This window comes from Desmodus rotundus, chromosome 4, assembly GCF_022682495.2.
Source record: "Desmodus rotundus isolate HL8 chromosome 4, HLdesRot8A.1, whole genome shotgun sequence".
NCBI classification, from domain to species: Eukaryota; Metazoa; Chordata; class Mammalia; order Chiroptera; family Phyllostomidae; genus Desmodus; species Desmodus rotundus.
In genome coordinates, this window is record NC_071390.1 from 142,751,302 (window position 1) to 142,776,281 (window position 24,980).

Here is a 24,980-nt window from a genome sequence, read left to right on the forward strand (position 1 = left end):
AAATCTAACCCCTTATGGTTCAAATCGTCATAATTGTGCCTCAGTGCCACACTCTACCAGAAACTAGGCCCCCTAGTGGACCGACAGAGTTAATGATTTCAACACCGGGCTGTGGGAAACTGTGTAGGTACTTAGTTCTCTTATTCAATCATTTATATATCACATCACATATCTGGCACTGTTTTGAGCAGGTTATAGATATCAATTCACTTAAGTAGCACAACACCAAATGAAGAATGTACTATTACCCAAATTTGGAGACAGAGAAGCAGGTGTAAAGAGGTTACACAGCTGGTCAGGGGTGGGTTTGAAGGCAGCAGCCAGCTCCAACGTCTGTGCCCTGAGCCACCTACCACACTCCATTGCCAATGAGGATGGCTTGTCAGAAAATTAATCCCAGGGAGAATTTATTCAAATATCTAGTAACATTCCACTTCTCCAGAAGCTGCCCTTATGGTAATTTTAACCTTCCAGAATATAGCTGTAACTATGGGTATATTTCATTCAAACCATGAACAAGAAAAGAAAAGAGTAGAAAAAAGAGAAGTCAAGGGCCATCAAGTAACCGGAGCTGTCAATTTGCCCCACAGGAGACACCCTCCCTGGAAGCCAGTCCCACCTATTAACATGCACTTCGAACAAGCCTTATCACCTGTCCAGAGTGGGCAGTTGTGAAGCACGGCAAATTAGAAGGTAAAAGCAACAAAAAACAAGAAGAAAGAGAAGAACTGACAGTCACCACCGAAGCAAGAGGCAGAAAATTTCTTAGACTAGACATAAACCCTAAAAGTAGCCTAGGACTACTTAAAGTGTAGCAAGAAAAGGTCTAATACCCATCTCAAACGCCTCTGAGCATCCCTGAATAGAATTAGAGAACAAAGCTTGGAAGGACCTCTCCTGGATGACAGATGTTTAAGCCCATGTCTGATCACATGCAATAGCTACATCTGAGACTGTATAAGGCTGAGCTCATCCCCATGTAATATCCATCAACACCCTGTTTGAAAGTGGCCCAGGAGAAGGGCAGCTTGAAGAATACTCAGATCCCACCTAGTGGGAGTCATAGACTGGCAGAGCGCTACGCAGCCAGTGTGCACTGCACTTCTCTGCACCACTGCATGGACTAGATGGAAACTATATGGAGGTGTGGGTTAAGCAGCCTGCGCTGATGAGGTTTTTCAAAGTTCTTTGAGATTCCTGTATGTTACATGTCTGGCTCCAGGGATGATGGTTTATCACATCATGTGTCCTCTCTGTGGGGAATGCCTTAGAAATAACTCTGTCCAATCTTAGTACAAAGGACAGTTATATTTATCCTTAATAACTGATTCTTTGGTTTCTTCAGACACAGTAGCTGTGTAACTGATTTACTCAGGTTCTACTTTCCACTTTGGCTGCTAGGAAACTAGGGTTAGATTGGTGGCCCTCAATCTAGGAAGCGTGCTGGCCATCACGGCATGAGTTTAGGTTCACTCCAGGCTCCATTTTGTGTCTTCACAACCTCCTTCCCTTTTCTTTCTTTCCTTCCTTCCTCCCTTCCTTCCTCCCTCCCTCCCTCCCTCCCTCCCTCCCTTCCTTCCTTTCTTTCTTTTTTCTGTTTATTCTCTTACATTTCAAACTTCCCTGAAGGTCACCTTATATCCTTTCTGGAACTATGTCAAGAATAAATACACAAACGAGTGAATGAAATGAAATACAGATGGGAAAACTGAGGTTCAGAGATGGCCTAAGTGACCAGTTCATAGCAGGCTGGGATCTATGTCCCCTGGCTTTCAACTTAGTGTCCTTTAAATAAATTGTATTAACAATGGTGATTTTTCAATCATTAACCCCTTTAAATTATATTTAAAATACTACTTGTAAGAACAAAAAATATATAAAAGTTAATAAATGAGACTTCTCTGGATAAAGAACATACCAAGAAAACAACTATTTTGTAATAGTGAAATGAAAGAAAATGTTTAGTACTTTAAAGCCTCTGGAGCATGTTAATAAACTTATTTTGATCCCCAAAGTATTTCATATAATACCGAGGATATGTCAAATCTGCATGTTAGGTTACCGTGACTACCCCAGAGAAAATGTTTCAAACTGTGATGTCCGTAAAGTCAAAAAATTCTGATCTCAAAGTTGTCATCAAGGAGATGCTATTTGAATTTCATGTCATTTTATTAGAATGGTATCATAGACATTTATCACAATGTTTTCCTCAGCCATCAGGGTATCTTTTTGATTTGAAAGCTCTGAGATGAATAAAGACAATGCATTAAGTACAATATTAAGTTTCAGAGAAGGACAAACAAAATAGTAGACAGTTTAAAACATCACTAGTTAAAGCTGCATCCTTTAATTCCGCTTACTCAGAAGCCAGGGCCTTAGTGTTCTCACCCTCTCAGGTACTATCCTGTTGCTGAAATTTCCTTCATAATATGTAGCAGCATAAGTGCTATAAATTTCAAAAGGAACAGATGTTATAAATGGTTTGTTAGATGTTAAATGAATTTAGGAGACAAATTAGGGGTAGCCCCAAGTTTCTGGAAATAGTATGTAGCTCAAAGATTTTTATGGACTTCACTGCAAGCAAAATACAATTGATCATATTTGCAAAGATGGGAAGAATAAGCAACTACTAAGAAATACTCCATGATGTTAGAGCAGTGATTGTCCACAGGTGAGCTGCAAGAATATTTAAAACATGCAGCACCTGACTATTTAGTTAGGGGCACTGGTCTCTTTTTCCTTAGATTGTCAAATAAAAAAATGACAACGGTCAACATAACAATAGCTGAATGAATGAATGAATCATTCATTACAGTATAAATGAATCAAAATTATACCTTTTTTTGTCAGATTGGTAAAAAATATATCCTTTTGGGTGCCACAGAATTGTAGTAATTGTGTGCCATGAGGTGAAAAAGGCTGCATATCGATGGTTTATGCAGTCAGGGCCTGCGGCACTTTATTTTGAATACCCTCTGTGATAGCCAGTCTTTATGTCTGAAGGGGGATTTGAAGATATTTAGGTAAAAAAAAAAGGCAGGACTCTAAAAGCGTGCGTGTATGTTTTAGCATGTGGTTCAAACACCAGTTCTGAAGATAACTGCTGCCATATGGCAATTAACGGGCATAGTCATGCCACGAGACTACGATTTCTCAAGATGACACAGCTGTTACTGGTTATTGTTGCATGACACGTTGATAACAACTACCACCACCATGTACTGTGCACCTAGTGTGGCAGACACTGTGCGAAGTGTCTGAGGTACATTCCCCTGTTTAATCTTTCGGACTCCATAGTTAGGTGGTGTTATTATCTCCATTGTATAAATGAAAACACTGAGGCTTCAAAGATTAGAAGTCACATGATTAGTATGTGGCAGGTCTGAGATGTGAACATGGGTCTCTCTGACAGTGAACTTCATGCTCTTACTACACAGTTTTAAAAGTAAAGCCTCTTACGGCTCTGCAGGGACCTGGGAATATGCGCTATGCTTGTCACCAGGAAAACCTGTGCTGGAGTTTATCCAAAAAGTGAGAGTGAAGAGGAGGGAGGGAGAGAGGGGAGAAGAGGAGAAAGAGAGATTGAGAGAGAGAGAGAGAGAGCTGCTCCCAAGGGCAGTTTCATTCTTTCCCCAAGTGATTATGAAGGAATAATGCAAATGCATGCTGAGGGGTGAAAATGAAAGAATTTTTTAGAATTAAGACTGTGAGTGGGAATGGGCCTTCTTGGGCCAGGCAGAAAAAAGACCAGTGAAAGCAGTACACGATTAGGAGGTATAAATGGATAAATACTCATAGGCCAACACCAAACTGCTGGCATGTGCAAAAAAATTCCTAAATGTTGCCAAATCTTAAGCTGAGTGACTTTAAAATCAGGATGGCAAACATCGAAACTATTATACTATATTATATTAAAAGTGTTATATTAAAAGAGTTATATTAAAAGTGCTATATAAATAACTAATTATCTTCATAGGCTAAGCATTCCTAAATGTTAACTGTGAGTCATCTGGCCATGGCACTTTTTAAATCCTAGCCAGTGGTTTTTTTTTTTTTTTTAATTTTAATTTTTTATTGTTATTCAATGCCAGAGGTGGTTTTTATGTCAAGCGTGTTCTCATCATTTCCTGACTATGTGTTTAGATCTTTGGCCTTGATGATAAGAAGTTGTGAATGTTAACCTTAGGTAAAGAAAAATTACCTGGTGGTATTTCTTTAGGATGTTGTGCATTTCAGCCACGTCTTCACTTGTAATGGTCTTGATGACGTATCTTTTGTCGTAGGATGTATGGAATCGAGCTCCGCTGCGTGCCTGGGAGTCGTTGGGAAGGGGTGCGCTCCTGGTCAAGGAATTCTTCCCGTTGGGAAAGCGGGGAGGAGGGAAGAGACCCAGTTAAAGACGTGGCTTTCTGACTTCCAGATAATCTGTTGCCATCACAAATTTTTAAAAACATTTGTGTTTGGAAGAAATTGGTAAGTAGGATGACAGCATTTTTATCCATCATAACTTAAACTGTTAGTCTTTCAAATGGAATAAAAACGGCTTGGGTCTGTACTATAATTCTAATGTCCTTGAAATAGGCTAATGTCTAGAACTATAATCAAAGTTATTTTGTTTGTCTTGTAATTTTCTAAGTTGGACAAATGCCCAAATTTTCTTCTGAATAAAATTAGATTCCAGTTATGAAAGAAAATTTTATATCACTGTTTCCTTAATGACAGATATTATGCCAAACATTAAGCACAGAGTATTTCTCCCACTTCTGATAACATCTCCCATGAAACAGTTACTATTAATATCATCATCATTTTACAGATGAGGAGATAGGGATCAGAAAGGTTTAATAATTTGGCAAAGGTCACACAGCTAGTAACAGGGAAGAGCTGGAATTCCATCTCCAGTGTGGCTGGCTCAGAACCCAAGTTCTCAACAATTGAACTGTTAGTACTCAGTTAGTTAATTGTGCTGCCTGCCTGTGGCATGCCCTGGGAGGAGGCTGGGCAGTGGGACTCTGTAAGAGCTCCTCAGAAGATTCTAATTTGGTCCATCTTCTATCACACCCCCACCCCTTGCCATTTTTGAGAATGACTAGTTTCTGGGGGGTAGACAAAGAGGCTCTGAGCAGGGGCTCTTCTAGTACCACGTCATCCCAGTATCTGGCTTATGCAATTGGCCCTCTAGCTAGGTAAGTCTGCCCTTTCCTCCTATGTGACTTTCCTAGTCAAATCTCCTGTGTTCTTGGAGCCTCTGAGAGATGCCCTCTCCCAAGCCTTCTTACACTCGTCACCCAGACTACTGGGATTAGCAAACCCCTAGCATCTGAGGAGTCTGGTCTTCTCCTTTGCTGACTGACTGTGCTCTTCAGTACTGACTTCCCTTTCCTGCCTGGCCCCACTGGGCTGCATATGAGGGATTCAAAGGCAAAGACATTTTCTCTTTTCAACTTCCTCTCTAAAAGTCGGCATTCAGAAGCCCCAATGAACCAAACACAGCCTAGATGAGGGGACACAGATCTCTTAAGCGACTTTCAATGAAAGTGCTCCCTTTCTGTCTAGTATATTCATGTCTCTTCAACCTTTCCTTTCTTTCTAGATGAAATCCAGTAGGATTTAGCCATACAAAGTGTAATTACATTGAAGTGACACAGGAGTACATGGAGGTCCTCTGGGGGGGTGAGGGAAGCAGCCTATGAGCTCCTTCTCACTTCCAAGGACGGGCCCTGGCCCCGCCTATCATTACATCCTGAGTTAGTACATCTTGATCTCAATGCAAGCAGGCATATCTGTCAAGTGCAGAGCCAATGCTGCAAATTAACTGAGTTTGCTTCCCTTAGCTTATTAGAAAACTGGACAGAAGGAATAAAGAATCAGTGTAACTCCCAAAGACTTTTAAATAGCAGGATTTGGCAGAGTTAACTTATTCTTCAGACAACTGAAATTCATTAAATAGGCTTAAAATAATGAAAATGGCTATATTAACAAGAGTTTCTCAGTTATGCTACATTAAAAAATATCCTTTATACTAATTTCTCCTATTAAGAATCAAAGTGAATGCCCCCTTTTGAGGTTTTAAACACTAGCAAAAAAAAGCAATTGTTGCTCTTGGTTAACAGTCTTACTTTTACCTCTCAAACAATACCTCCAATTTGCAAAGGTATTCCAATTAAAACAAGACACTAGGAATTGTAAGATTATAAATTACTTTCGAGCATAAAAATCAAAGCAGGAACAATCAACTTTATGACAGGCAAACAAGTTATAAATTTTGTATAACTGATAATATATGTAAAACAACTTTTGGGGAGAGTGGGAAACAGTAAAGGACAATTGTTTTCAGCAAAGGACAGAATTGCAGCAGCATCAGTTGTCCCACAGACGGTTTTCTTAGGCATATTAGATACAAAAGTATAACATTCTATCACGGACCAATGGGACAGAATAAAATTCAAAGCTGTACAGTCAGTGATTCTCAAACTTTAATGAGCCACCAAATCACCTGGGATCATGTCAATCTGCAGATTCTGGTCCAGCAGGTATGGAGTGGGGCATTTGAAGAGGCAGATGATGCTGATGCTGTGTATCTGCGAACCACATATGAGAACCAGGAGCTTACTGAGTTGTGGCTATGATGTGTTTCGTCTGGTGCAGAGTGTGTGCAGTCTCCGCATTAAATGGGCTATAATTACAGACTCGCCTGCATAAACATCTTTCCTATTATATATAGTCTGTCCAACTTTGGTTTCACTAAAATGGGAAACTTTACAGTGAAGAATGATAATTCACTGTACTCACTGTATGAATTCATGAAAGAAATATCTAAGAAATATATGTTCAAGCAATGTATAGATTTATAAAGGCCTAGAAATGCATGCTAACAATATGTTGTAAGTCCTCAGCTCACATGCTACCTCCTTCCAAATTCTTTGCCTTTCCTTTCAGTTTCAAAGACACAGATAAGTATTTATTACAGATTTTCCATTGGATATTGGCCACATCTTAATCCTGGGATATAACAACTTACAAATTCTAATCTTGCTTCTGCTTCAACTCTATTTTTCAACAATCACATGAGTAGTCCCATCCCACAATACCTACTTCCAGTGTGTGGAAGAATTTTTTTTAAAGGCTTTTAGTGGTCAAATAATCAGTAAAGCCAGGAACAGATACTTTATCAAAATTTAGAATGTACTTTTTATAATCACTATGAACATAAAAAATATATGAATCAAATTTACTGAAAACCTTAGACAAGCAGAAAACCGGAAGAGTAAGCACAACTGTATGCAAAATGCATGATCCTTGGAATGATTCTAAGGCATGGAAGACGCCAACTCATTATTTTATATTTACTTTCACAACATTCCTGTGAGATAGGAAAAGCCAGGTGCATTTTCCTATTTGAAAATAACAAAACTGGAGTACACTGGAGTCAAACAATATGCCTATGGCTCCTGCCTACAGCTTCCTCTGAGGTGACCAAAAAGGGCAATTTACAAAGACAGGGCTAAACTTTTGCCATTACTGAACATCATAATCATAGAGCTTTTGTAGCCTTTGAAATGAGGCAGAAGTGTTTGTTTGTGGGTGAAGGCAGGGTGCTGGTCTGGCACCTAGCACGTGCTTTGCCACTCACCTCCCCTGGGCTACGTCACAGCGTCTTTGAGCCTCAGTTTCTGGGTTTGAAAAGTGATGAAGACTAAGCCCACGGGAGCGGGTGGGCTAAATTAGGTCTCTTACTGCAGACCTTTCATAACTCTACAAGTGAATTTACTCTAAGACACAGCACACGGCTCTGGGAACTGCTGGAGAGCAGACTTCAGAAGATGATTTGATATGTTTCCCAAGAAGTCTTGTCAGAAGAGAGTACAGCCATCATCCCAGCAGGGGCATAATGATGGTTTAGGACATCTGGGCCAAGATTAAAGAGAAGATGACAATAGTTCTTAAAGCAGCATAAAAATAACACTTCATAGATTCCAGATGTACTTGGGGCAAGAATGAAAAAATGAGCTAAGTTAAGGAGGTCATGGGTATGTCCTGAAAATAGTCACTGAGCAGCCCAAAAGCAGCCCGCGATCTAGTAAAACTGAATATTGAAATTCTTCAGTGTGCTTTGTTCTGTCACAAAGGAAAAAGGAACCACACAGGATGCTTGAACAAATTTGGGAGGCCCAGAGGATAAAGCCCAGAGAAGAAACAGAGCTTGGGAGTGATCTTGGGAGCGATCATCAGGGGCCCCCAAGGGGTCCCTCTACATGTTACTAAGTCTCACAATCAAAGAGCATGACAGTTGCAAGCAACCTTGGAGATTATTCCAAACCACTCAATTTCCAAATCAGAAAACAGAGATCAGAGAGTGGAAGTGACTTGCCTGTCTGAGTTCGTTAATGTGAGAGTGGAATGGTGTACGTGGAGGGCCTTGCAGGGGCCTCGTCCAGAGCAGTCCGCCTCCATCCCTCCCACCATCGCTGCCTCCCTGCCTGGGCCTGAGAGTCTGGGGGCATTATGATGAGATTGTTCATATAGATTTTTCTGTGGTGACGAACACCTTTTAATCACAAGTTAGTGCATGAGTAAGCTGGCAAGAAAACCAAAACTGTCTTTATGTTTTCAATTTTGCCAAGTAAAACGTAAAAATATTATCAAGAACTGCCTCAATGCCAATGCAGTCAGAGTCCTTAATTTACGCTTTTATTAGCATGGGTACAAATCTATCTTGACTCCTTCCTGGACTGTTCATTACCTGACTTTACCTGAGGCGAGTAGGAATGGGAGCCATCTTCTCTCAAAGCAAGAGCTGCCACAGAAGTGTGTTTCAGGGGCAAAGTTTAGGACAGGAAAACTATATGCTGCTGAGCCCAGGGTGTAAGAGTCAGACAATTCACTCAGCCCAGAGCTGACAGATGCCTAGCACTCAGTATTTCCTACAATCCTGTGACTGTGGCGACAATGTGAATCCTAAGAATTCTTCACATCTCTCACCGTGTGGCACAGCCCATCATGTCTGGTTTAGTTAATTCACACGGCTAAGAATCACTGGAGGTTTTCATTTTCTTTTGGTCACTGGCTTTTCTCTTTAGAAGAGTGTCCCATCCTCTGTCTTTCCCTTGTTAAGACTGTGTGGGTTTTTCTTGGAAAAGAATGCCAAGGCTGAAAGGAGTAACCTTTTATATTGGGAATGCTGAATTTTATAAGAATAATTGGGGGAGAAGGAGTTGGGAGGAAACAACAGAGAAAAAGAAGTTAAGGCATAATCTGCAAGTTAGGACAAGATGTGCATGGAAGGCAGAAGGTCTAGCCAAAGGCACCATTTAAAAAAATTGTTTATCTTCACCACCCTAATGTGAAAGTCTAGGTCTGAGATGAAAGCCTGGTCCCACCACAGGCCTGAAAAGTGCCATTTAAAGGACTGGCTTAGTCATCTTCAAGGTAATTCCCATTTCCAAAGTAAAATGTTCACTTTCTTGTCTTTTCTTTTTTAACGTTCATTTTGAAGAACTCTTACCCCTACTTACCTGTCTTTATGAGAAAGCTGCCGGGTAAAATTACCCAGGGAAATCTACCTAGGTTTTTGGAGAAATCTTTTCTCATTAGAAGACAAATTCCTCGTCAGGGACAAAGCTTAGAGAGTTATATGTTCTCTAACATGGTGACATTTCTTAAACTCAAAATCTGGGATTCTGAACTTCTCAGTGTGAGAAGTGTGAATGTGCAAAACAAGTGCTCTGTGGATATTTGGGGTCAACAACACAACACATACAGGCAAGTCCCTTGAGCCACTGTATCAGCTGTAGGGCCTGTTCAATGTGTGAGACCTTCCACTGGCCTTCTGAAATGTCCTAACACACCTTCCCAAGTCTAGAACCTGTCAGAAAACTTTCACAAACTCACTAAATATATACTCATGTGTATGTCCTGAACATCAAAACCGTCTCTCTAAATGCAGTTTATTTATTCATACTTTTATTTAGTTTACTCGTATTTTCTCAGGCTCACATTGCCACGAGCAGAGACCTGATGATGACCTTTCAAGTTTCAAATAGTACTGGCAATGAAGGCAGAACACAGCAGAACACAGCAGAACGTGGCATCAGATATAGGAGCCCTAGAAACCGACTTTGGGACTTTGGGCAAGTCATTTAAGCTCTTTGTGCCTCAATTTCCATATCTGCAGAAAGGTAACAAAGATAAGGATAATAATAATCAAAAGTTTGTTTGGGGGGTTGATTAGATAATACAGTACAAACTTTTAAAAATAATGCCTAGAATATAGTAGTACTCAATAAATTATAGCTATTTCATTACAAAAAGCAAATTTCAACTTGGAAATAATGAGAGATACAGGTCAGTAATAACAAATTATTCTGTAAGTTGGTAAGTTGAAAACGAAGAAGAACTTGTAGAATGAGCTCTTCCAATTTGTTCTGGATTCCTTTTCCCACCACCCTGGCCAAACTTTGGTTTGTACCTAATGAAAATTGGGAGCTACACATTTTTCCCCCATTCAGTTTTACAGGCTGTTTTCTATGGCCCTCAATAATAAGCACTTATGTTTGTAAAAGAGTATTTAAAATGTGTGTATGGGGGAGGGGAGGGGGAGTGAGTAGGCATGAGGCTGAATGAGACAGAGGGCTTGAGGAGAGAGACGGAGGTGTGGAAAAGCAACTGGGAACTGATAGTCTAAATCATTTGTGTAACCTGTTGGGCTACCACAAAATCCATAATCCCTTTCAATTCAGAGCCTTAAAAGACTTTAAATTATAGATGTAATGGAAATCTGATAGTGTCTTGTTGCCTCCACTGAGCACAATAGTCCCTCATAGCCTCTGCCTTTACCACCTTTCTTTCCTTTTCAGGATTTCAGGTCTCAGCATACATGGTGGAAAAAGGTCGAGTTAGGGGTCAAGTCAAGGGTAATGAGACACCTCAAAATCCCCCTTCTCCCACCCCTTACTCTGTTATCTGATTGTATGCAAAGGGACATAGCTGGACTTAATGGTGTCTAGGTTTTCTTCTTGCTCTAATTAGTATTTAGTAATAGTTACTGCTGTCGGTTTGTAAAGACTTAGGAAATGGATAATGATTTGTTACTAGTTTGGAGAGGAAAACGTAATCATAAATGGAAACAAACTGCAAAAATATGCTCTATTCACCAGCTACCTTTGTCTTCTACACATTTGATAGCTTCATATTATAAACTATGTAATTCCTTAAATTCACTTGCTCTAAATGGAAAAGCTTTTATCATAACTTCCTACCCTTAAGAAAAAGGCATCTAAATCAAAGATGGAGGAAAAAGGAAAGACTCATATTGAATATAAACTAATCTTAAACTCCAAACATTCTTGTTCCTAAAGACTTTACTGGGATATAATTCACATACCATATGATCCACCTACTTAAAGTGTACAAATCAATGGCTTTTAGTATATTTACAAAGTTAAACAACCAGTACCACAGTGCATTTCAGAACGTTTTATCACCTCAAGAAAACCAAAAACCCCTGACAAAACAAATCATAAACAGCCTCATAGAAACAGGGAACAAATTGACTGATGGTTGCCAGAGGGGAAGGGGTTGGGGGAATTGATGAAAAATGTGAAGGATAATATGAGGGATGAACTTCCAGTTAAAAAAGATAAGCTACAGAGATATGACGTACAGCACAGGGGATATGCCAATGATACCGTAATGACTTTGCATGGTGACAGATGGGTATAAGACTTATCATGGTGAGCACACTGTAAGGTAAACAAATTTCAAATCACTATGCTGTACACCTGAAACTAATATAATATTGTATGTTAACTATATTTAATAAAACAGAATAAAAAGAAAACCCATACCCACTGGCAGTCATTCACATTCTTCCCCCCAACCCAACTAATTAATAAATCACTAATCTGCTTTTTGTCTTACATATATTTGGCTATTCTGGACATTTCATATAAATGCAATCATACAATACACAGGTATTTGTGACTGGACCAAACATTCTTCCTGAAAGTCCGCTGAGCCACTGTACCGGCTGTAGACCCTGGGCTGTCTCTGGGGGCTGATGGTGACGTTGTGCGTGCTCTCTACTCAATCCGGTGCAATGGGAACATTACAGTCCCCAAATGTGGCTTCTTAGGATGCTCCTAGTCTTGCTGGGGAGTTGGGGATAAAATAAACTGTTTGACATAAGAATTGAAATTCTAAGGCAAAGCTGTTAGATGAAGGGCAGGTAAGAACACGACAATTTAGTCCATTTTTGCCTATCTTGCCACTTGGTAAGTAAACTTATTTTTCACCATTTCCATTTCCTATAGCCAAATCCATTCTTATCTTACAATATAGCCTGTCTCAAATATCAATAGCTGTGTCTGCATTCTGGCGCATCTCAGTCCTCAACAGGAAGTAATGAGAGATGAAGTTCACTCTTCAATGGCCTCTTACATTTATAATTGGAAATTTATTGTCCTTTCCCTTAAGAAAGGGATTAATGGTGCTATCCTTCCTCCTCACCCCTCTAAAAGTTTGCATTGAAGATGTTTACTTTTGCAGTGGGGCATCCAGGATTAGTGAGGCCTCCAGAATGGTGAAGGACATTTAAAGGTCAATTTAATTAGCTCATTCTTACCACCAATTTTCCATATCTATCATAGAAATATCATGATTTAGTAACCATTATGGTCTCCTGTACATTTTTTAAATACCCAAACACTTTGAACATTTAATTCTCTTGAACTACTCATATTCCCTTTTGTACATTTTTCTTTTTTCATTTTGATATGAATTTATATTTCCACCAAAAGTCATGTAGAAAAGTTTTCATTTTCACTCAACAGAAAGGCCTCTTAAAGTCAATGGTGCTGCGCTCAAATGTGTAAAAGCCACCAGCTTACAAAGGGACATGTCACTACTGAGTGCAAGAACCTAAGTGACATGTTCTACTTGTGGCAACTGAATGATAGATTCAGGGATTTGGCAGCTGGAGGGTCTCAGAGAGAATCATGTCCTTCTCCCTCATTCCACAGATGAGAAAATGGAGACCTACCGGGACTAAGTGACTGAATTAAGTCACAGCATCAGTCACTGAAGATCTAGGACTCCAACCAAACTCCTGACTTCAAGGAAAATCTTCTTGCTAACCCAGGCTCCTTATTTCATGGATTTGAAATCTGGAAGCCAATCAGGGCCCTGCTGACAACTCAGGTTTATGATTACATGCCTCAAATCACACAGCCCAGGAGTCGGGGCCACTGCCCAGACAAGGCTGCTTCCGGGGTTTGCAGTGGACATATCTGAGCAAGCACATTTGGTTCTCTGACCCCATCAGAGAGGTGAAGACCAACATGCTAACTGGAATATCATCATCAAGAATTTATTAAATGCCCACTGTGTTTAAAGACCTGTGTTAAGCTCCTGCGGAATTTCAAAGAAAGCCTGAGCTGTGATCCCAGGCATAGAATGGCTGTCATTACGGAGGGCAGTAAGACACAGCGATTTAACACTTACCAATAATGAAACAACTTAAAAAAGAAGAACATCAAAGTAAAGGCTAATGACCAGCAGAGAAAGGAGCAGAGTTGCAGGAACTTCACAAAGCACTGTGAGATCTCCTTTAAAAATCTCAAGCTGGTACTTGACTGAGGTTACAGTGCCGGAGACCAGGCTCCAGGCTCAGGATGAACAAATGTGGCATCTAACCTGGACAGATGCCAGATGACAGATGTCGTCTAACCTGTGACATCTAACCTGGCATCTATCTCTGTGCCAGCTCTTGGTTGAAAATCACAAGTCTCAACCCAAAGTGAGTTCAGTGGCAGGGAACACAGGCAAACAGGAAGCCTGAGTTCCATGTGGGGTGCAGTGAGGGGGGCAGCCTGTGGTGGGGACAGTCATTGGTTCAACTCACAAGAAGAAGCAGAAAAAAAACCTGGCTGGTGTGGCTCAGTGGACTGAGTGCTGACCTGCGAACCAAAAGGTCGCCAGTTCTATTCCCAGTCAGTATACATGCCTGGGTTGTGGGTCAGGTCCCCAGTAGGGGGCATACGAGAGGCAACCACACATTGATGTTTCTCTCCCTCTTTCTCCCTCCCTTCCCCTCTCTCTAAAAATAACTAAATAAATAATCAAAAAGAAAAAAGAAAGAAAGAAAGGGCGGAAAAAGCACAAGCAAAGTGCAATGATGCTGATGGGTTGGGAAGCTTTCCCAAGAGGCTAACGAGAGACTTGTCCCATCTGAGTGAAACTCCTTTGGTTTTCAGCCCAGGCAGGGTTTCCAACTGATGTTCATGTTGAGGCTCACAGTAGCTAACCAGGGAGGCCAGTAAGTATGAGGAGAAACTTTTTAAGAGTGGGCTGAGAACACTCAAGAGACAAGAAACAATTACAAAGGAATAGAAGAGCTTATCTGATTCAATGAGTGAGCAAACTGAGGTGGTGACAGTACAAGTAGGCTTGTCTGAGGGACAAATACCTCTGTGCTAGTCACTCCCAGATCTGGGCCTCTGTTCCAGACCCCAATCCTGAGCTCCACCTGGGATGGCCAACTACGTGATGACCAGCCTCACACAGGCACCTCCAAGTCACCTCCATGTTCGCAGGCTAAAAAGTCAACTTCATCTTCCTCTCTTTCCTGCCCCAGCCCAAAACTTTCCTCCTCCAGTGACTGGCACCCCTGCTCTCTTAGTCTGTTAGGCTCCAACACCTCTGGCTCCTGCCCTTTGCTTCTGTGGCCCATCAGCCACCTCTCCTGTCACTTTATTCTTCTCCCTGCCTTGCCAAGATGCTCTCTGCTTGACCCTGTCAGTGCCAAGTGTCTTGGCTCATGCCTCTTCTTCCCCTGTTGTGATAGATCACAGCCTCCTAATTTCTGTATCTGCCTTTCATGTACTCTATACATAATTGCCTCAATTATCGCATTATTCCCTTGTGCAAATCCTACAGGGCTGCTCACATGCTGAAGAATCTGGCTGAGACCTTCAGCCCAGTTTCCACATTTTCCACTTTCCATCTTTATCTCCCATAGTCCCATCACCATCCAGTTGCTTCATTTTCCTGAGCATTCTGGCCTCCATAGTTTGGCCCAGAAGGCTCACTTCTCTTGGAATGCCCACCTCAGCCCTCAGTCCCTCTCTTCCATGAGCATTTCTTAGTGCCTAGTGCCCAGGCCTACTGACTCGGGGCCTGCAACGCAGAAAACCGGCTAGACTCCATTCGTGCCCTCAGATATTTGAAATTATATTTGGGAAATCTACATTTGAAAACACAGCAGTAGACTTTGTATTCTAGATACTGGTGGAGTTTTTCCCCAAAGTTTAGTATACTCTGAAGGTCTTAACATTTTAGATTTTTGTTTTTAAACCTGAAACAAGACCATCAGAAGTTTAAAACATTAGCTCTTAAAATTAATTATTTTAAAATTAGAATTATCTGTTACAAATACAAAGAAGAAAATGCATCAAATGTGAATAATGAGGGATTCTAATTCGGGAGACGCAGTAGGGGGAAAGTAAACCTGATATTATCCTCCACAAAGAACAAGGAGGCTCGGTTTCTGGAGTATTTAGTTTCAACTGCATCATCTCTATCCTGCACAACTTTTTGGTTTCTAGTGGATAATTCTCTCCTGCAGCTCAGAAACTTTAACTGAAGCCTCCCTTTAGCTTCCTGAGGCCTGTTATAAGAGGGTCTGATTCTCTGAGAGACAAGAAAGTAGATTTTCTTGCAGAACATTAAAAATCAGGATGTCTGGGTTTCTGTAAACCCTATTAGCCTCTAATACAAAATTCAGAATAGTTCACAATGACAACAAAAAGAACTCCTTCACCCTCTCTTCTCTTCCGCATTTCCTACAATGTCTAGCAGGACCTGACATGTAGGTAAGTGCAAATAAACACACGCTGAGTGGATCCAGCCTAAAGGGGACCAGAACTGAACGGGGCAGTGCTGACGGCAGAAAGAGCTGCAGCAACAGTAGCGGTGGAGGCCTCCCTGGGAACAGTCGTCCTCAAAGATAACTTATCTTCAAAGTATGGTAAGGCATCAGCCCACAATGATCAGAAGACAAAATTCAACTCTGAACATACTGCAAACCAATGAAATAATTTTAAGAAGCACTAAAAAGTTGAACAAAGTTCTGAATCTGGAAGCCCTGGGTACACACACACACACACACACACACACACACACAGGTTTACCCATGTATGCTAGGTGATACTGTTATTGATGATGAATATTTTAGAACTGTTGTTTGAATTTGTCTTTAACACCAAGAAAAAGAAGTTTTCTTTTTAAAAGACAAGCAAGGAATCAAAACCAGAGAAAAGATACAAATGTTTATGGGACAGCAGGAATGCTTTTCAATTGAATGCTTTTCACTGACAGAGGTCAATGAGGTAGGCTAATTATTGAACTATGTTCTGTTTTTTTCAGAGTGATCAATAATGACTTTTTTCACGTGCAGGAAGAAGCCATCCGCGCACACAAGGCAGGTCAAGACCATTTATTCATTGGCCTTAACAGGAAGGTCTGAATACTAAATGAGCCAAACAATGGAGCTCCTTGTGGCCACTTGATTTAAAGCTGCTACATTCAAGCACTTCAGAAAATAAACACAGCAAGGCAAAAGCAGCATGAGGCCTGGTCCTTGTTGGCAATTCATACAGTGCCTCCAATAGGTGACGAGACCCCGGGTTACTGAGCCCACTTTTCAAATCAGATTGGGGGTTTGGTACTATGTGTCAACTGATACCTGTTACTAGTTCTGGCCCTGCTGAATGAAATATCTGGCCACTAGTGAGTCGCAGTGCCAAGCAGCTGAGATGAGAGGCCCTTCTGATCCCAGCCTAGTCCCACTGTGGCCTTCACGGAACTGCACCACTTCCGCCTTCACCCCTGCACTGTGCAGGGGCCCTCGAGACACAAAGCCACAGCCAGTGTAGGCACAACTTCCTCTTTTTTTACCAACCAAGTAGCTGACAAAGAGTGTTGAGCCCCACATTTACGATCTTGTCTTTGGTTTAAACTAAGGGGTCTTGCTCCTGCTGGCAACTTTTTAAGAGATACAGATATTGGGAAGGGAACATAAGATTGGGAGGGAAACCAGTATGTCTCTGGTTTACTTAAGTTACTCTGAACACCCTCCTTTTTTTTTTCTTAATAAAAATACAGTTGTCAAAGAGAAAGCAGCAATTTAAATGCCAAAAGCACCAGGCATAGCTGAGGAAAGGGAGCAGTGTTCAAATGATTAATTATATTCACACTGGCTCTCCTCTATACACTTTCATGCTAAGAGCTCAACAGACTCGCCAATTAGTTAGTGTGAATCATCCTCCAATTGCCTAATTTGCCTTCAAAGTTTGTACTTAGCAATTTGTACTTACTTAAATATCAACTTACATGGTTTTGGAAGATTGCTCATGCCTTAGTATTTCAGCAACTAAATTGGTCTTTATAGGAAATTTTTAAAATGACTTTTATCTGCTGTAGTACAGAACTCAGGATGTAATGGCCCCATTTTAGATCTCATTGAACAGGGCTGATTAGAAGAAATACAAGGATTTCATTTTGGTAATGAATTGAGGAATCTAACAAGATCCTATTGCTTAGGTCTTCAAAGTCAGTTTCTATGAAATGCCAGTATAACTCTTTTATTTACAAAGAAAAAAAGGAGGGGACAAAGGGAGGAACACACTTGAGTAATTTAGCATGAGTAATTCAGCCACAGGAAATTTTAGTTATCAGCTGATCACCCCTTTTTAAAGTACTCAGTTTATTTTCATATGGCCTCTTTAAATGTAATAACAGTTCTAAAATAAGGTGCAATTATTCCTTGTTATTTTATACCAACCCTTTTTACTATTCCAATTTTATTCTTTAAAAGCGACTTATTTTTTCAGCAGTAAATTTCAAGTCTAAGTTTGATCTCAGTTCTTTTTCTCTAACACATGAAGGTCAAACCTCAGCACTGTTGGCTCCACCGCAGTTTTTAAAAGCAAACCGAGTGCCCACATCCTCCCTGTCACACTTCCTCTCAGCCCTCTCCGGATGCGCCCAAGCCTCCGCTCAGAACCTGGAACTTGGTGGACACCCAGCCCTAGTCTGCGGAGGAAGGAATGTCACCTGTGGCCACAGTGCTGCTTTTCAAAGCATGGCCAGGGGAAGGCTTCTCAGGCCTGAAGGAACATGTGGGAAATTCCTGAAAACTTTCACAATGGGGTGGGCACAGAAGGGTGGGGAGGCCCACAGATCTTTAGGAAAGTGTACTAACTAAGCTCGAATTGCCTTAGAGTCACTACACTTGAGGGGATAATAAAGGGTAAGCTGTGCTAATATTCAACTTGTAAGGTCATCCAGGGCGGCAGTACGGCACCGACTGCAGGATGAATCAAGCTTTCCCACGCAGGGCAAAAGAGAGAAAGTGTTTGCTGGATTTAAAGGATTTAAGACAAGTCAGTACTCTCACAGTAAAATGACCAGACTGTCGTGAAAGACCAGAAAGTAGCCCTGGCATCTCCTAATGCAGATTTCTGCTCCAAAAAAAAAAAAGAAAGAAAATTCCTGGCTTTTCTGAATCTGGCTGGCTATGTAAATATTAGGTAACCAATGTCAGGTCACTTCGTAGGATGACGATTGTGGATCAGTGTATGTGGCGGCACCATGATCTCAAGTTTAAAAGTAAAAACTGAGAACCGGGTAAATACAGGGAGAAAAGCACCAATGCGCATTTGTCTGAGGCGGGGTCCCCAGAGCAAGAGGGTGGTGCTCCATGGGACTGTGCCTGGAACTGGGGGGCTCCTGATGGTGATAACAGGGTTGCTGTCACTGCCACGTCGCACTGCAGTGCACAAGTGTGGCCTCTGACACAAACGCTGTGGGCAAGAGTCAGCATTGACCAATCTGAAAAGCAGCAAATTGGCAAAAACAAGAATAAACTTCTATGATTCTTAAGTGGCCTCTACAAATATTGGAAATGTGAATTCAAACCACACACACACACATTTGAACAGGCTGGTGACGTATCTGATGGAAGGAATCAAAAGGACTTTGTGCTGGCAGAACACCTTCACCTGCACTCGAGAGCATTATCTAAAACCCTCACATGCCGCTCTCTTCCCAAAGAATCATTTCTTTTCCTACTGACTACTGAAATCACTTTTTGTAGGGGTCCCTAACTGAAAGAACCTTTTATTTCAGGAAAAAGCATTGAAAATTAATATATAAAATAACAATGATTATTACATAGAGTGTAACGACAAGAGTGTAAGTCCTATTTTACAGAGCACGGAACAATGAAGCCCGTTTGAAGCAAACGTCACAAAGGCAACTCACCTGGAAATCCTGATCATCAATCCCAAACCTCTCCCGCAGGTTTCGGAAAACCATTGGGCAGTATTCCTTAAACTTGAAATGGCTCGGCATGTTTTCTCTGAAACAGATATTGTGGAATCAAGCTCAAATATACAGAGTTAACCAGACTTGAATCTCCCACCATCTAGTTCTACGAGCAGCCAAAGAAGTGCCTGGAGTTCCCAACCCATATAAGGCACAGAGGTACTTCACAGAACCACTACAGTGGGCCCTTGAATAACTATGTGGGTTAGGGCTGACCTTCCCCCCACAACCAAAAATCTACCCATAACTTTTGACTCCCCCCAAACTTAACTAATAGCCTACTGTTGACTGGAAGCCTTACCAATAACACAATCAGACAATTCAAACATATTTTATGTTATATCTATTATATGTTATATTGTTACAAAAAAATAAGTTACAGAAAAGAAAATGTTATTAAAATTATAAGGAAGAAAAAGTACATGTACACATTTATTTTAAAAATCTGCCCTGGCTGGTGTGGCTTAGTGAATTGAGTGCCAGCCTGCGAACCAAAGGGTCGCTGGTTCCATTACCAGTCAGGGCACATGCTTGGATTGGGGACAGGTTCCTGCTAGGGGGCGCACAAGAGGCAACCACACATTGATGTTTCTCTCCCTCTCTTTCTCCTTCCTTTCCCTTCTCTCTAAAAATACACAAAATCTTTAAAAAGAAATCTGTGTATAAGTGGACCCATGCAGCTTAAACCCATGTTGTTCAAGGGCCAAAAGTACAAACCACAAGATCCAGGGGACAGAAGGGCCAGACTGACATTATGTCTCTCACCATCTAGGAACAGTTGGCTTATCTGATCTTTTAATCCTGACAACATGTGACAGCTGCTTCCTCAAGGAAGAGGTGCAAAGGGAAGGGCCATGCAGAGGAAAATGGCAGAGACTGTGGACACTTGGGAAGGGCATCAGAGTGAGCCACAAACAGCGCTCCCCACACTCATCCTTGGTTATTGTACTAGTGGATATAAGCTTCCAAAACAAGACTGCTCTCACTCCCTGAATGATGTGTTTTAACACATTTTATATAAATACCACAACCTCAATTCACATAGAAAAGATCCCCTCAAACGATCAGCCTCTACCAGGGGTGTCCAATACTTTGGCATCTCTGAGCCACAATGGAAGAAGAGTTATTTTGGGCCACACATTACATACACAAACACTAATGAAAACTGATGAGCAAAAAAATGTTTTAAGTAAATTTATGATTTTGCATTGGGCTGCATTTATAGCCATCCTGGGCCGCATGCGGCCCGCGGGGCCATGGGTTGGACACCCTTGCGACACAGTATTACTAGGAGATTTAATGCGTGAGTTTCACATTAGAACAATGGCCCCATTACGAAATTTCAGAGCTAATCCTTTGATTGGGATTTGAGGTTCATCCTACTCATAGAGAATTGCTTTCCCCTTTGTGTTCACACACACACCCCTCTGTCGAGGCAGTTTGCACACCAAATTATAGTAATTTGTATGTGTGTCAGTTTTCAACCACCCGCCTGACCATGAGCCCCTTGAGGGCGGGGCCATTTCTTACAAGTCCTGGTATCAACAGCTCCCAGGGGACGGTCTAACATGTAAAGGGCTCCACGGTGACATCTAAAATGACATTCCAATGAAGGAGAAATAGTCTCAATGCCCAACATGGCATCCAATTATGTTTTATAAAAATACACCTTAATTCTTTATTGTTCTATGAAGTCATCACTTCTGTGTGTAAAGTAATCATTACGAGAGTTTTGTGTAAGATAACTAAGGCCCATAGCTACTAAAAAAAAATCCAAGCAATTTATAGCTTCAAACACCTAAATTGTAATGAGAATATCACTTTTAGTGTATAAGATATTCATAGAAGACAATATGCCATATGGCAAAAGGATATTACCCAAGAGGGCCTGCTGTTGCTTTTCTGAAAATGACAGATGGTTATGTTTATCGCAGGATTAACTTCATCAGCAAAACTTTGCACCTACCCATTGAAAAATAATGTGATTATAGAAATTCACAAAAATTATATTCCTGGCAGCCACATCAGTTCTTGAACAGGTCGTACTTCCACTTACTTGTTAAAAAGGTGATTGTCCACCTTTATCTTTGAATAGGCTTTGAAGTCATCTGGCATCAACATAACAGGGATTTGAACATGGCTCAGTTCATTGATCTAGAGAAATATAAAATAAATGGCACAGATTATTACTATCTATGTGGGAAGTGCTTGGAACTTTCAACCCCACCCACTAACTTCGGGGACGGGGAAGTGGGGTACTGGAGTAGATTAAGCACTATAAAAACTTTTGAACAAGAGCTGAGGAGCCTCCTGGTTGGTGAGGACATCTACATGCCAGGAGAGTGGCGTACCCCAGCGCCAGGGGCACAGAAGCTCCTGCACTCTGGACCCATCTGGGACCTGCCCTAAGTACTTCTTCATCTGGATTCTTTATAATATTCTTTATGATAAGCTGGTAAATATAAGTACATGTTCTCCAGGGGCTGTGCTAGCAAATTAATTGAACCCGAGAAGACAGTCTTAGGAACATCCAATTTATAGTCAGTCAGTAAGAAGCACAAGTGGCAACCTGGACTTCCAACTGGCCTCTGAAGAGGGAACAGTCTTATGGGATTGAGCCTTTAACCTGTGGGATCTGATGCTGTCTCCAGCAAGACAGTGTCAGAATTGAGTTCACTGTTTTCTGGTGCTGGAAAAAATACATGTCAAATATAGATAGATAGATGATAGATAGATAATTGATAGATAGTGTATGTGTGTCCATCAAAACTATTTTTCAAAAAAATAAGAGTAAAATAAAGGCTTTTTCATATAAACAAAAATTGAGAACTTACTACAACAGAATTTAAAGAAACTTGTAAGATTCAAAGCATATTATTAGAGTCTAAGGATATACTTCAGAAAAAAGGTAAACATGGGTTGAAAGGCTGCAGTACAAAAAGAGTCCGTAAGCAGATAAGTAGGCAAGTACACAGATAAACACAGGTGAACAAAAAGGGTGGATATAAACGCTCACAGCCACAGCGTGTAAGCTGCGCAGCCGGCGGTCAGAGGTGCAGCGTTCATGTATTGTTCAGGAGGAGAGTTAAGATGTTAACTTTAGACTAAGTATTAAGGTAAAATTTCTAAAGACAAACATTAAGAGAACAGAAGCAGAGTATATAAGCTTCACACTAGCAGAAGAGAATACAAATAAAAATAAATTTTTAAAAAATACTCAAGTAAGAAGAAAAAAAGAAGCACTGCAAAAGTGGGACAAACAGTAAATGACAGACACGAATCTGGATCTGTACAGAATCGCAACAGGCATAATGGACTGGCAGTTAAAATAAAAGGGGGAAGGTGTTAAAATGAATTAAAAACAACCACAAACTATATGCAAGGGACAAACCTAAAACATAACTCAAAAAGGAACAAAAGTTAAGCAAGAACAAAAAGAATACATTACATAGTACTAAAAATTATTGAAAAGCTGCCTTACTTTTACTGATAGTAGATAACTAATAACTTTAACATAAAAGCATTGTGAAGGATAAATAAGGTCTGTACATAATGATAAAGGTTCAATTAGCCAGAAAGATAAGATTCATATTTCTAAGTACTTAATTAGTCTGAAACTATAGAGCAAAAGTTGTTCAGAAGTCGGGGAGAATGGACGATCCATCATTTCAGAGGAAGATTTGAATATGCTTTGATTCATTACTCAAACTGACAAAAAATTAAGAATGATGTACATTCTTAAACCACATCTAGTACATTATTCATTCAGTATTCGGTGCACACCTATTACTGCCAAGTTACTCTTCTAGTTGCTTTGGAGAGCTTACATTGTAGTGGGAGAGTCAGAAAATAAAATAAACTTAGTAAATTAAAATGTGGGCAGTAAATTACCTACTATGTTAGAAAGCTATGGAAAAAAAGAAAAAGAGCAGGTTAAAAGCTCATCAATACACAGGTGGGGGTCACTGATACATTAAAAAGAATAGGTCAGAGTGGGCCAAGGTTTGAAAGACATCAGGGTTAGCATCCTAGTGCATCCTAGTGCACAGGACCTGTGGCAGGGGTGTGCCTGGTGTGCTTGGGAAGAGGACACCAGTGTGGCTGTAGCGGAATACATGTGGAATAGTAACAGCTAAGATCAGAAGTAAAGGCACGTGGGTCCTGTATGGCTCTGCAGATCACTGAAAAGACTCTGGCTTTTGTTCCATGCTGTGCAGTGGAATAAAAGCCAGAGTATTTTTATTCCACTCTGAGTGTTAGAACGATTATCACTTAACTTAGGGTTTCAAAAGATTACGGGGCGGGGAGGGGGCGGGCAGTGAAATGGAGGTGGAGTAGGGGAGACACAAGTACAGTTATGAGGAACTGTAGCAATAGCCTGTTTGGCCCTGGGTGACCACAGTGTGGCTAGGAGCAAGGAATCCGATTCTGGGTATGTTTTGAAAGTACAGCCAATGTGACTTTCTATAGTCCTGAATGTGGGGTGTGAGAAAGACAGAGAAGCCAAGACCTACTCAGAGGTTTTGACCTGAACAATCAGGAGCATGGAGCTACCATCAGCCCAGATGAGGCCCTTCTCACTGTGTTCATTTTTAGGCTTCTGATTTTTGAATCATGTTGAAGAACTGCCTGTTCTAAAAAGTAAGTAGTTCAATAATATTTTTAAAAACTATGACAAAAAGAAAAACATAAATACAAACTACCAGGCATATTTTATAAAATAAATATTATATTAATACTTTAATAAATAATTAACATACATACTAATTAGTATACAATTAGGTTGTGTTGGGCAATGCACAAATACTCAGACCTTACAACCAAACCATCCTCATCCCCTGATCCACTTTGACTTTCATGGGTACCCTCCATTTCTACACAGCTGTTGGGAATCCGTCCAGCTTCCCAAAGATATCACGTCATTTAAAGGAGAGTAGTACATTCTAAGTTGATTGTACTAAATTGTGAACTCCCTCAAGCTAGTAGGTTGCATGGTATCCTACAGATATTGAATATTTCTATGTTGCCCTTGAAATTTTAAAACATCCTGTGGCACTCCTGCTGAATTTGCTTCGATGCTGTAGGGCACCTGGGCACAGTTTGGGAAGCAAAGATGTAAACATGGCAGATGCTTGAAACAGCAAATGATATAATCTAATTATGGAATAAAATGATCAGAATAATATCTTAAAACACACTGTAATGGATTATAACCTATAACCACTTTATAACGTTCCAAACAACCTTAACCGTAACCATCAGTTAATCTTTAACTCATAAAAACTGATGATTTATATCATCTTTCCATGCAGGTGGTTTTCTTGAGATAACTCTATCAACTGCATTTGTGCAAGACCAAATTATAATTCCCTTCCTATCAAGTTGGTGCAACAACTTAACCAGACATCACATTTAGCTTGTTCTGTATTAACTAAAATCTCCTTCATGTTATGGTGAGTAAAAATGTATGAAACTCCTACTTATCAAAGCTCTAGACTAATTTAGAATCATATGTCTCCCATTCAGTTTACTCAAGTATCTTACATTACTGAATAATTCTCAGAGTATATTTGTGAAAACTTAAATTTACATATCTT

At 40.6% G+C, this 24,980-nt stretch overlaps 1 protein-coding gene across 2 annotated transcripts in view; it reads right to left on the reverse strand.

Annotated features, from left to right (window-relative positions):
• PIP4K2A (phosphatidylinositol-5-phosphate 4-kinase type 2 alpha) overlaps window positions 1-24,980 on the reverse strand; it is a 155,823-nt gene that overhangs the window by 40,831 nt on the left and 90,012 nt on the right. The window contains exons 2-4 of one of the 2 annotated variants that reach the window (XM_024576307.3): window positions 21,440-21,537; window positions 19,321-19,417; window positions 4,202-4,354 (exon numbers count right to left, since the gene is read on the reverse strand). In XM_024576307.3, the coding sequence (XP_024432075.1) occupies window positions 4,202-4,354; window positions 19,321-19,417; window positions 21,440-21,537 (348 nt within the window). The remainder of the gene's footprint in view (window positions 1-4,201; window positions 4,355-19,320; window positions 19,418-21,439; window positions 21,538-24,980) is intronic. The other variant, XM_045183904.3, reaches the window with a different exon arrangement.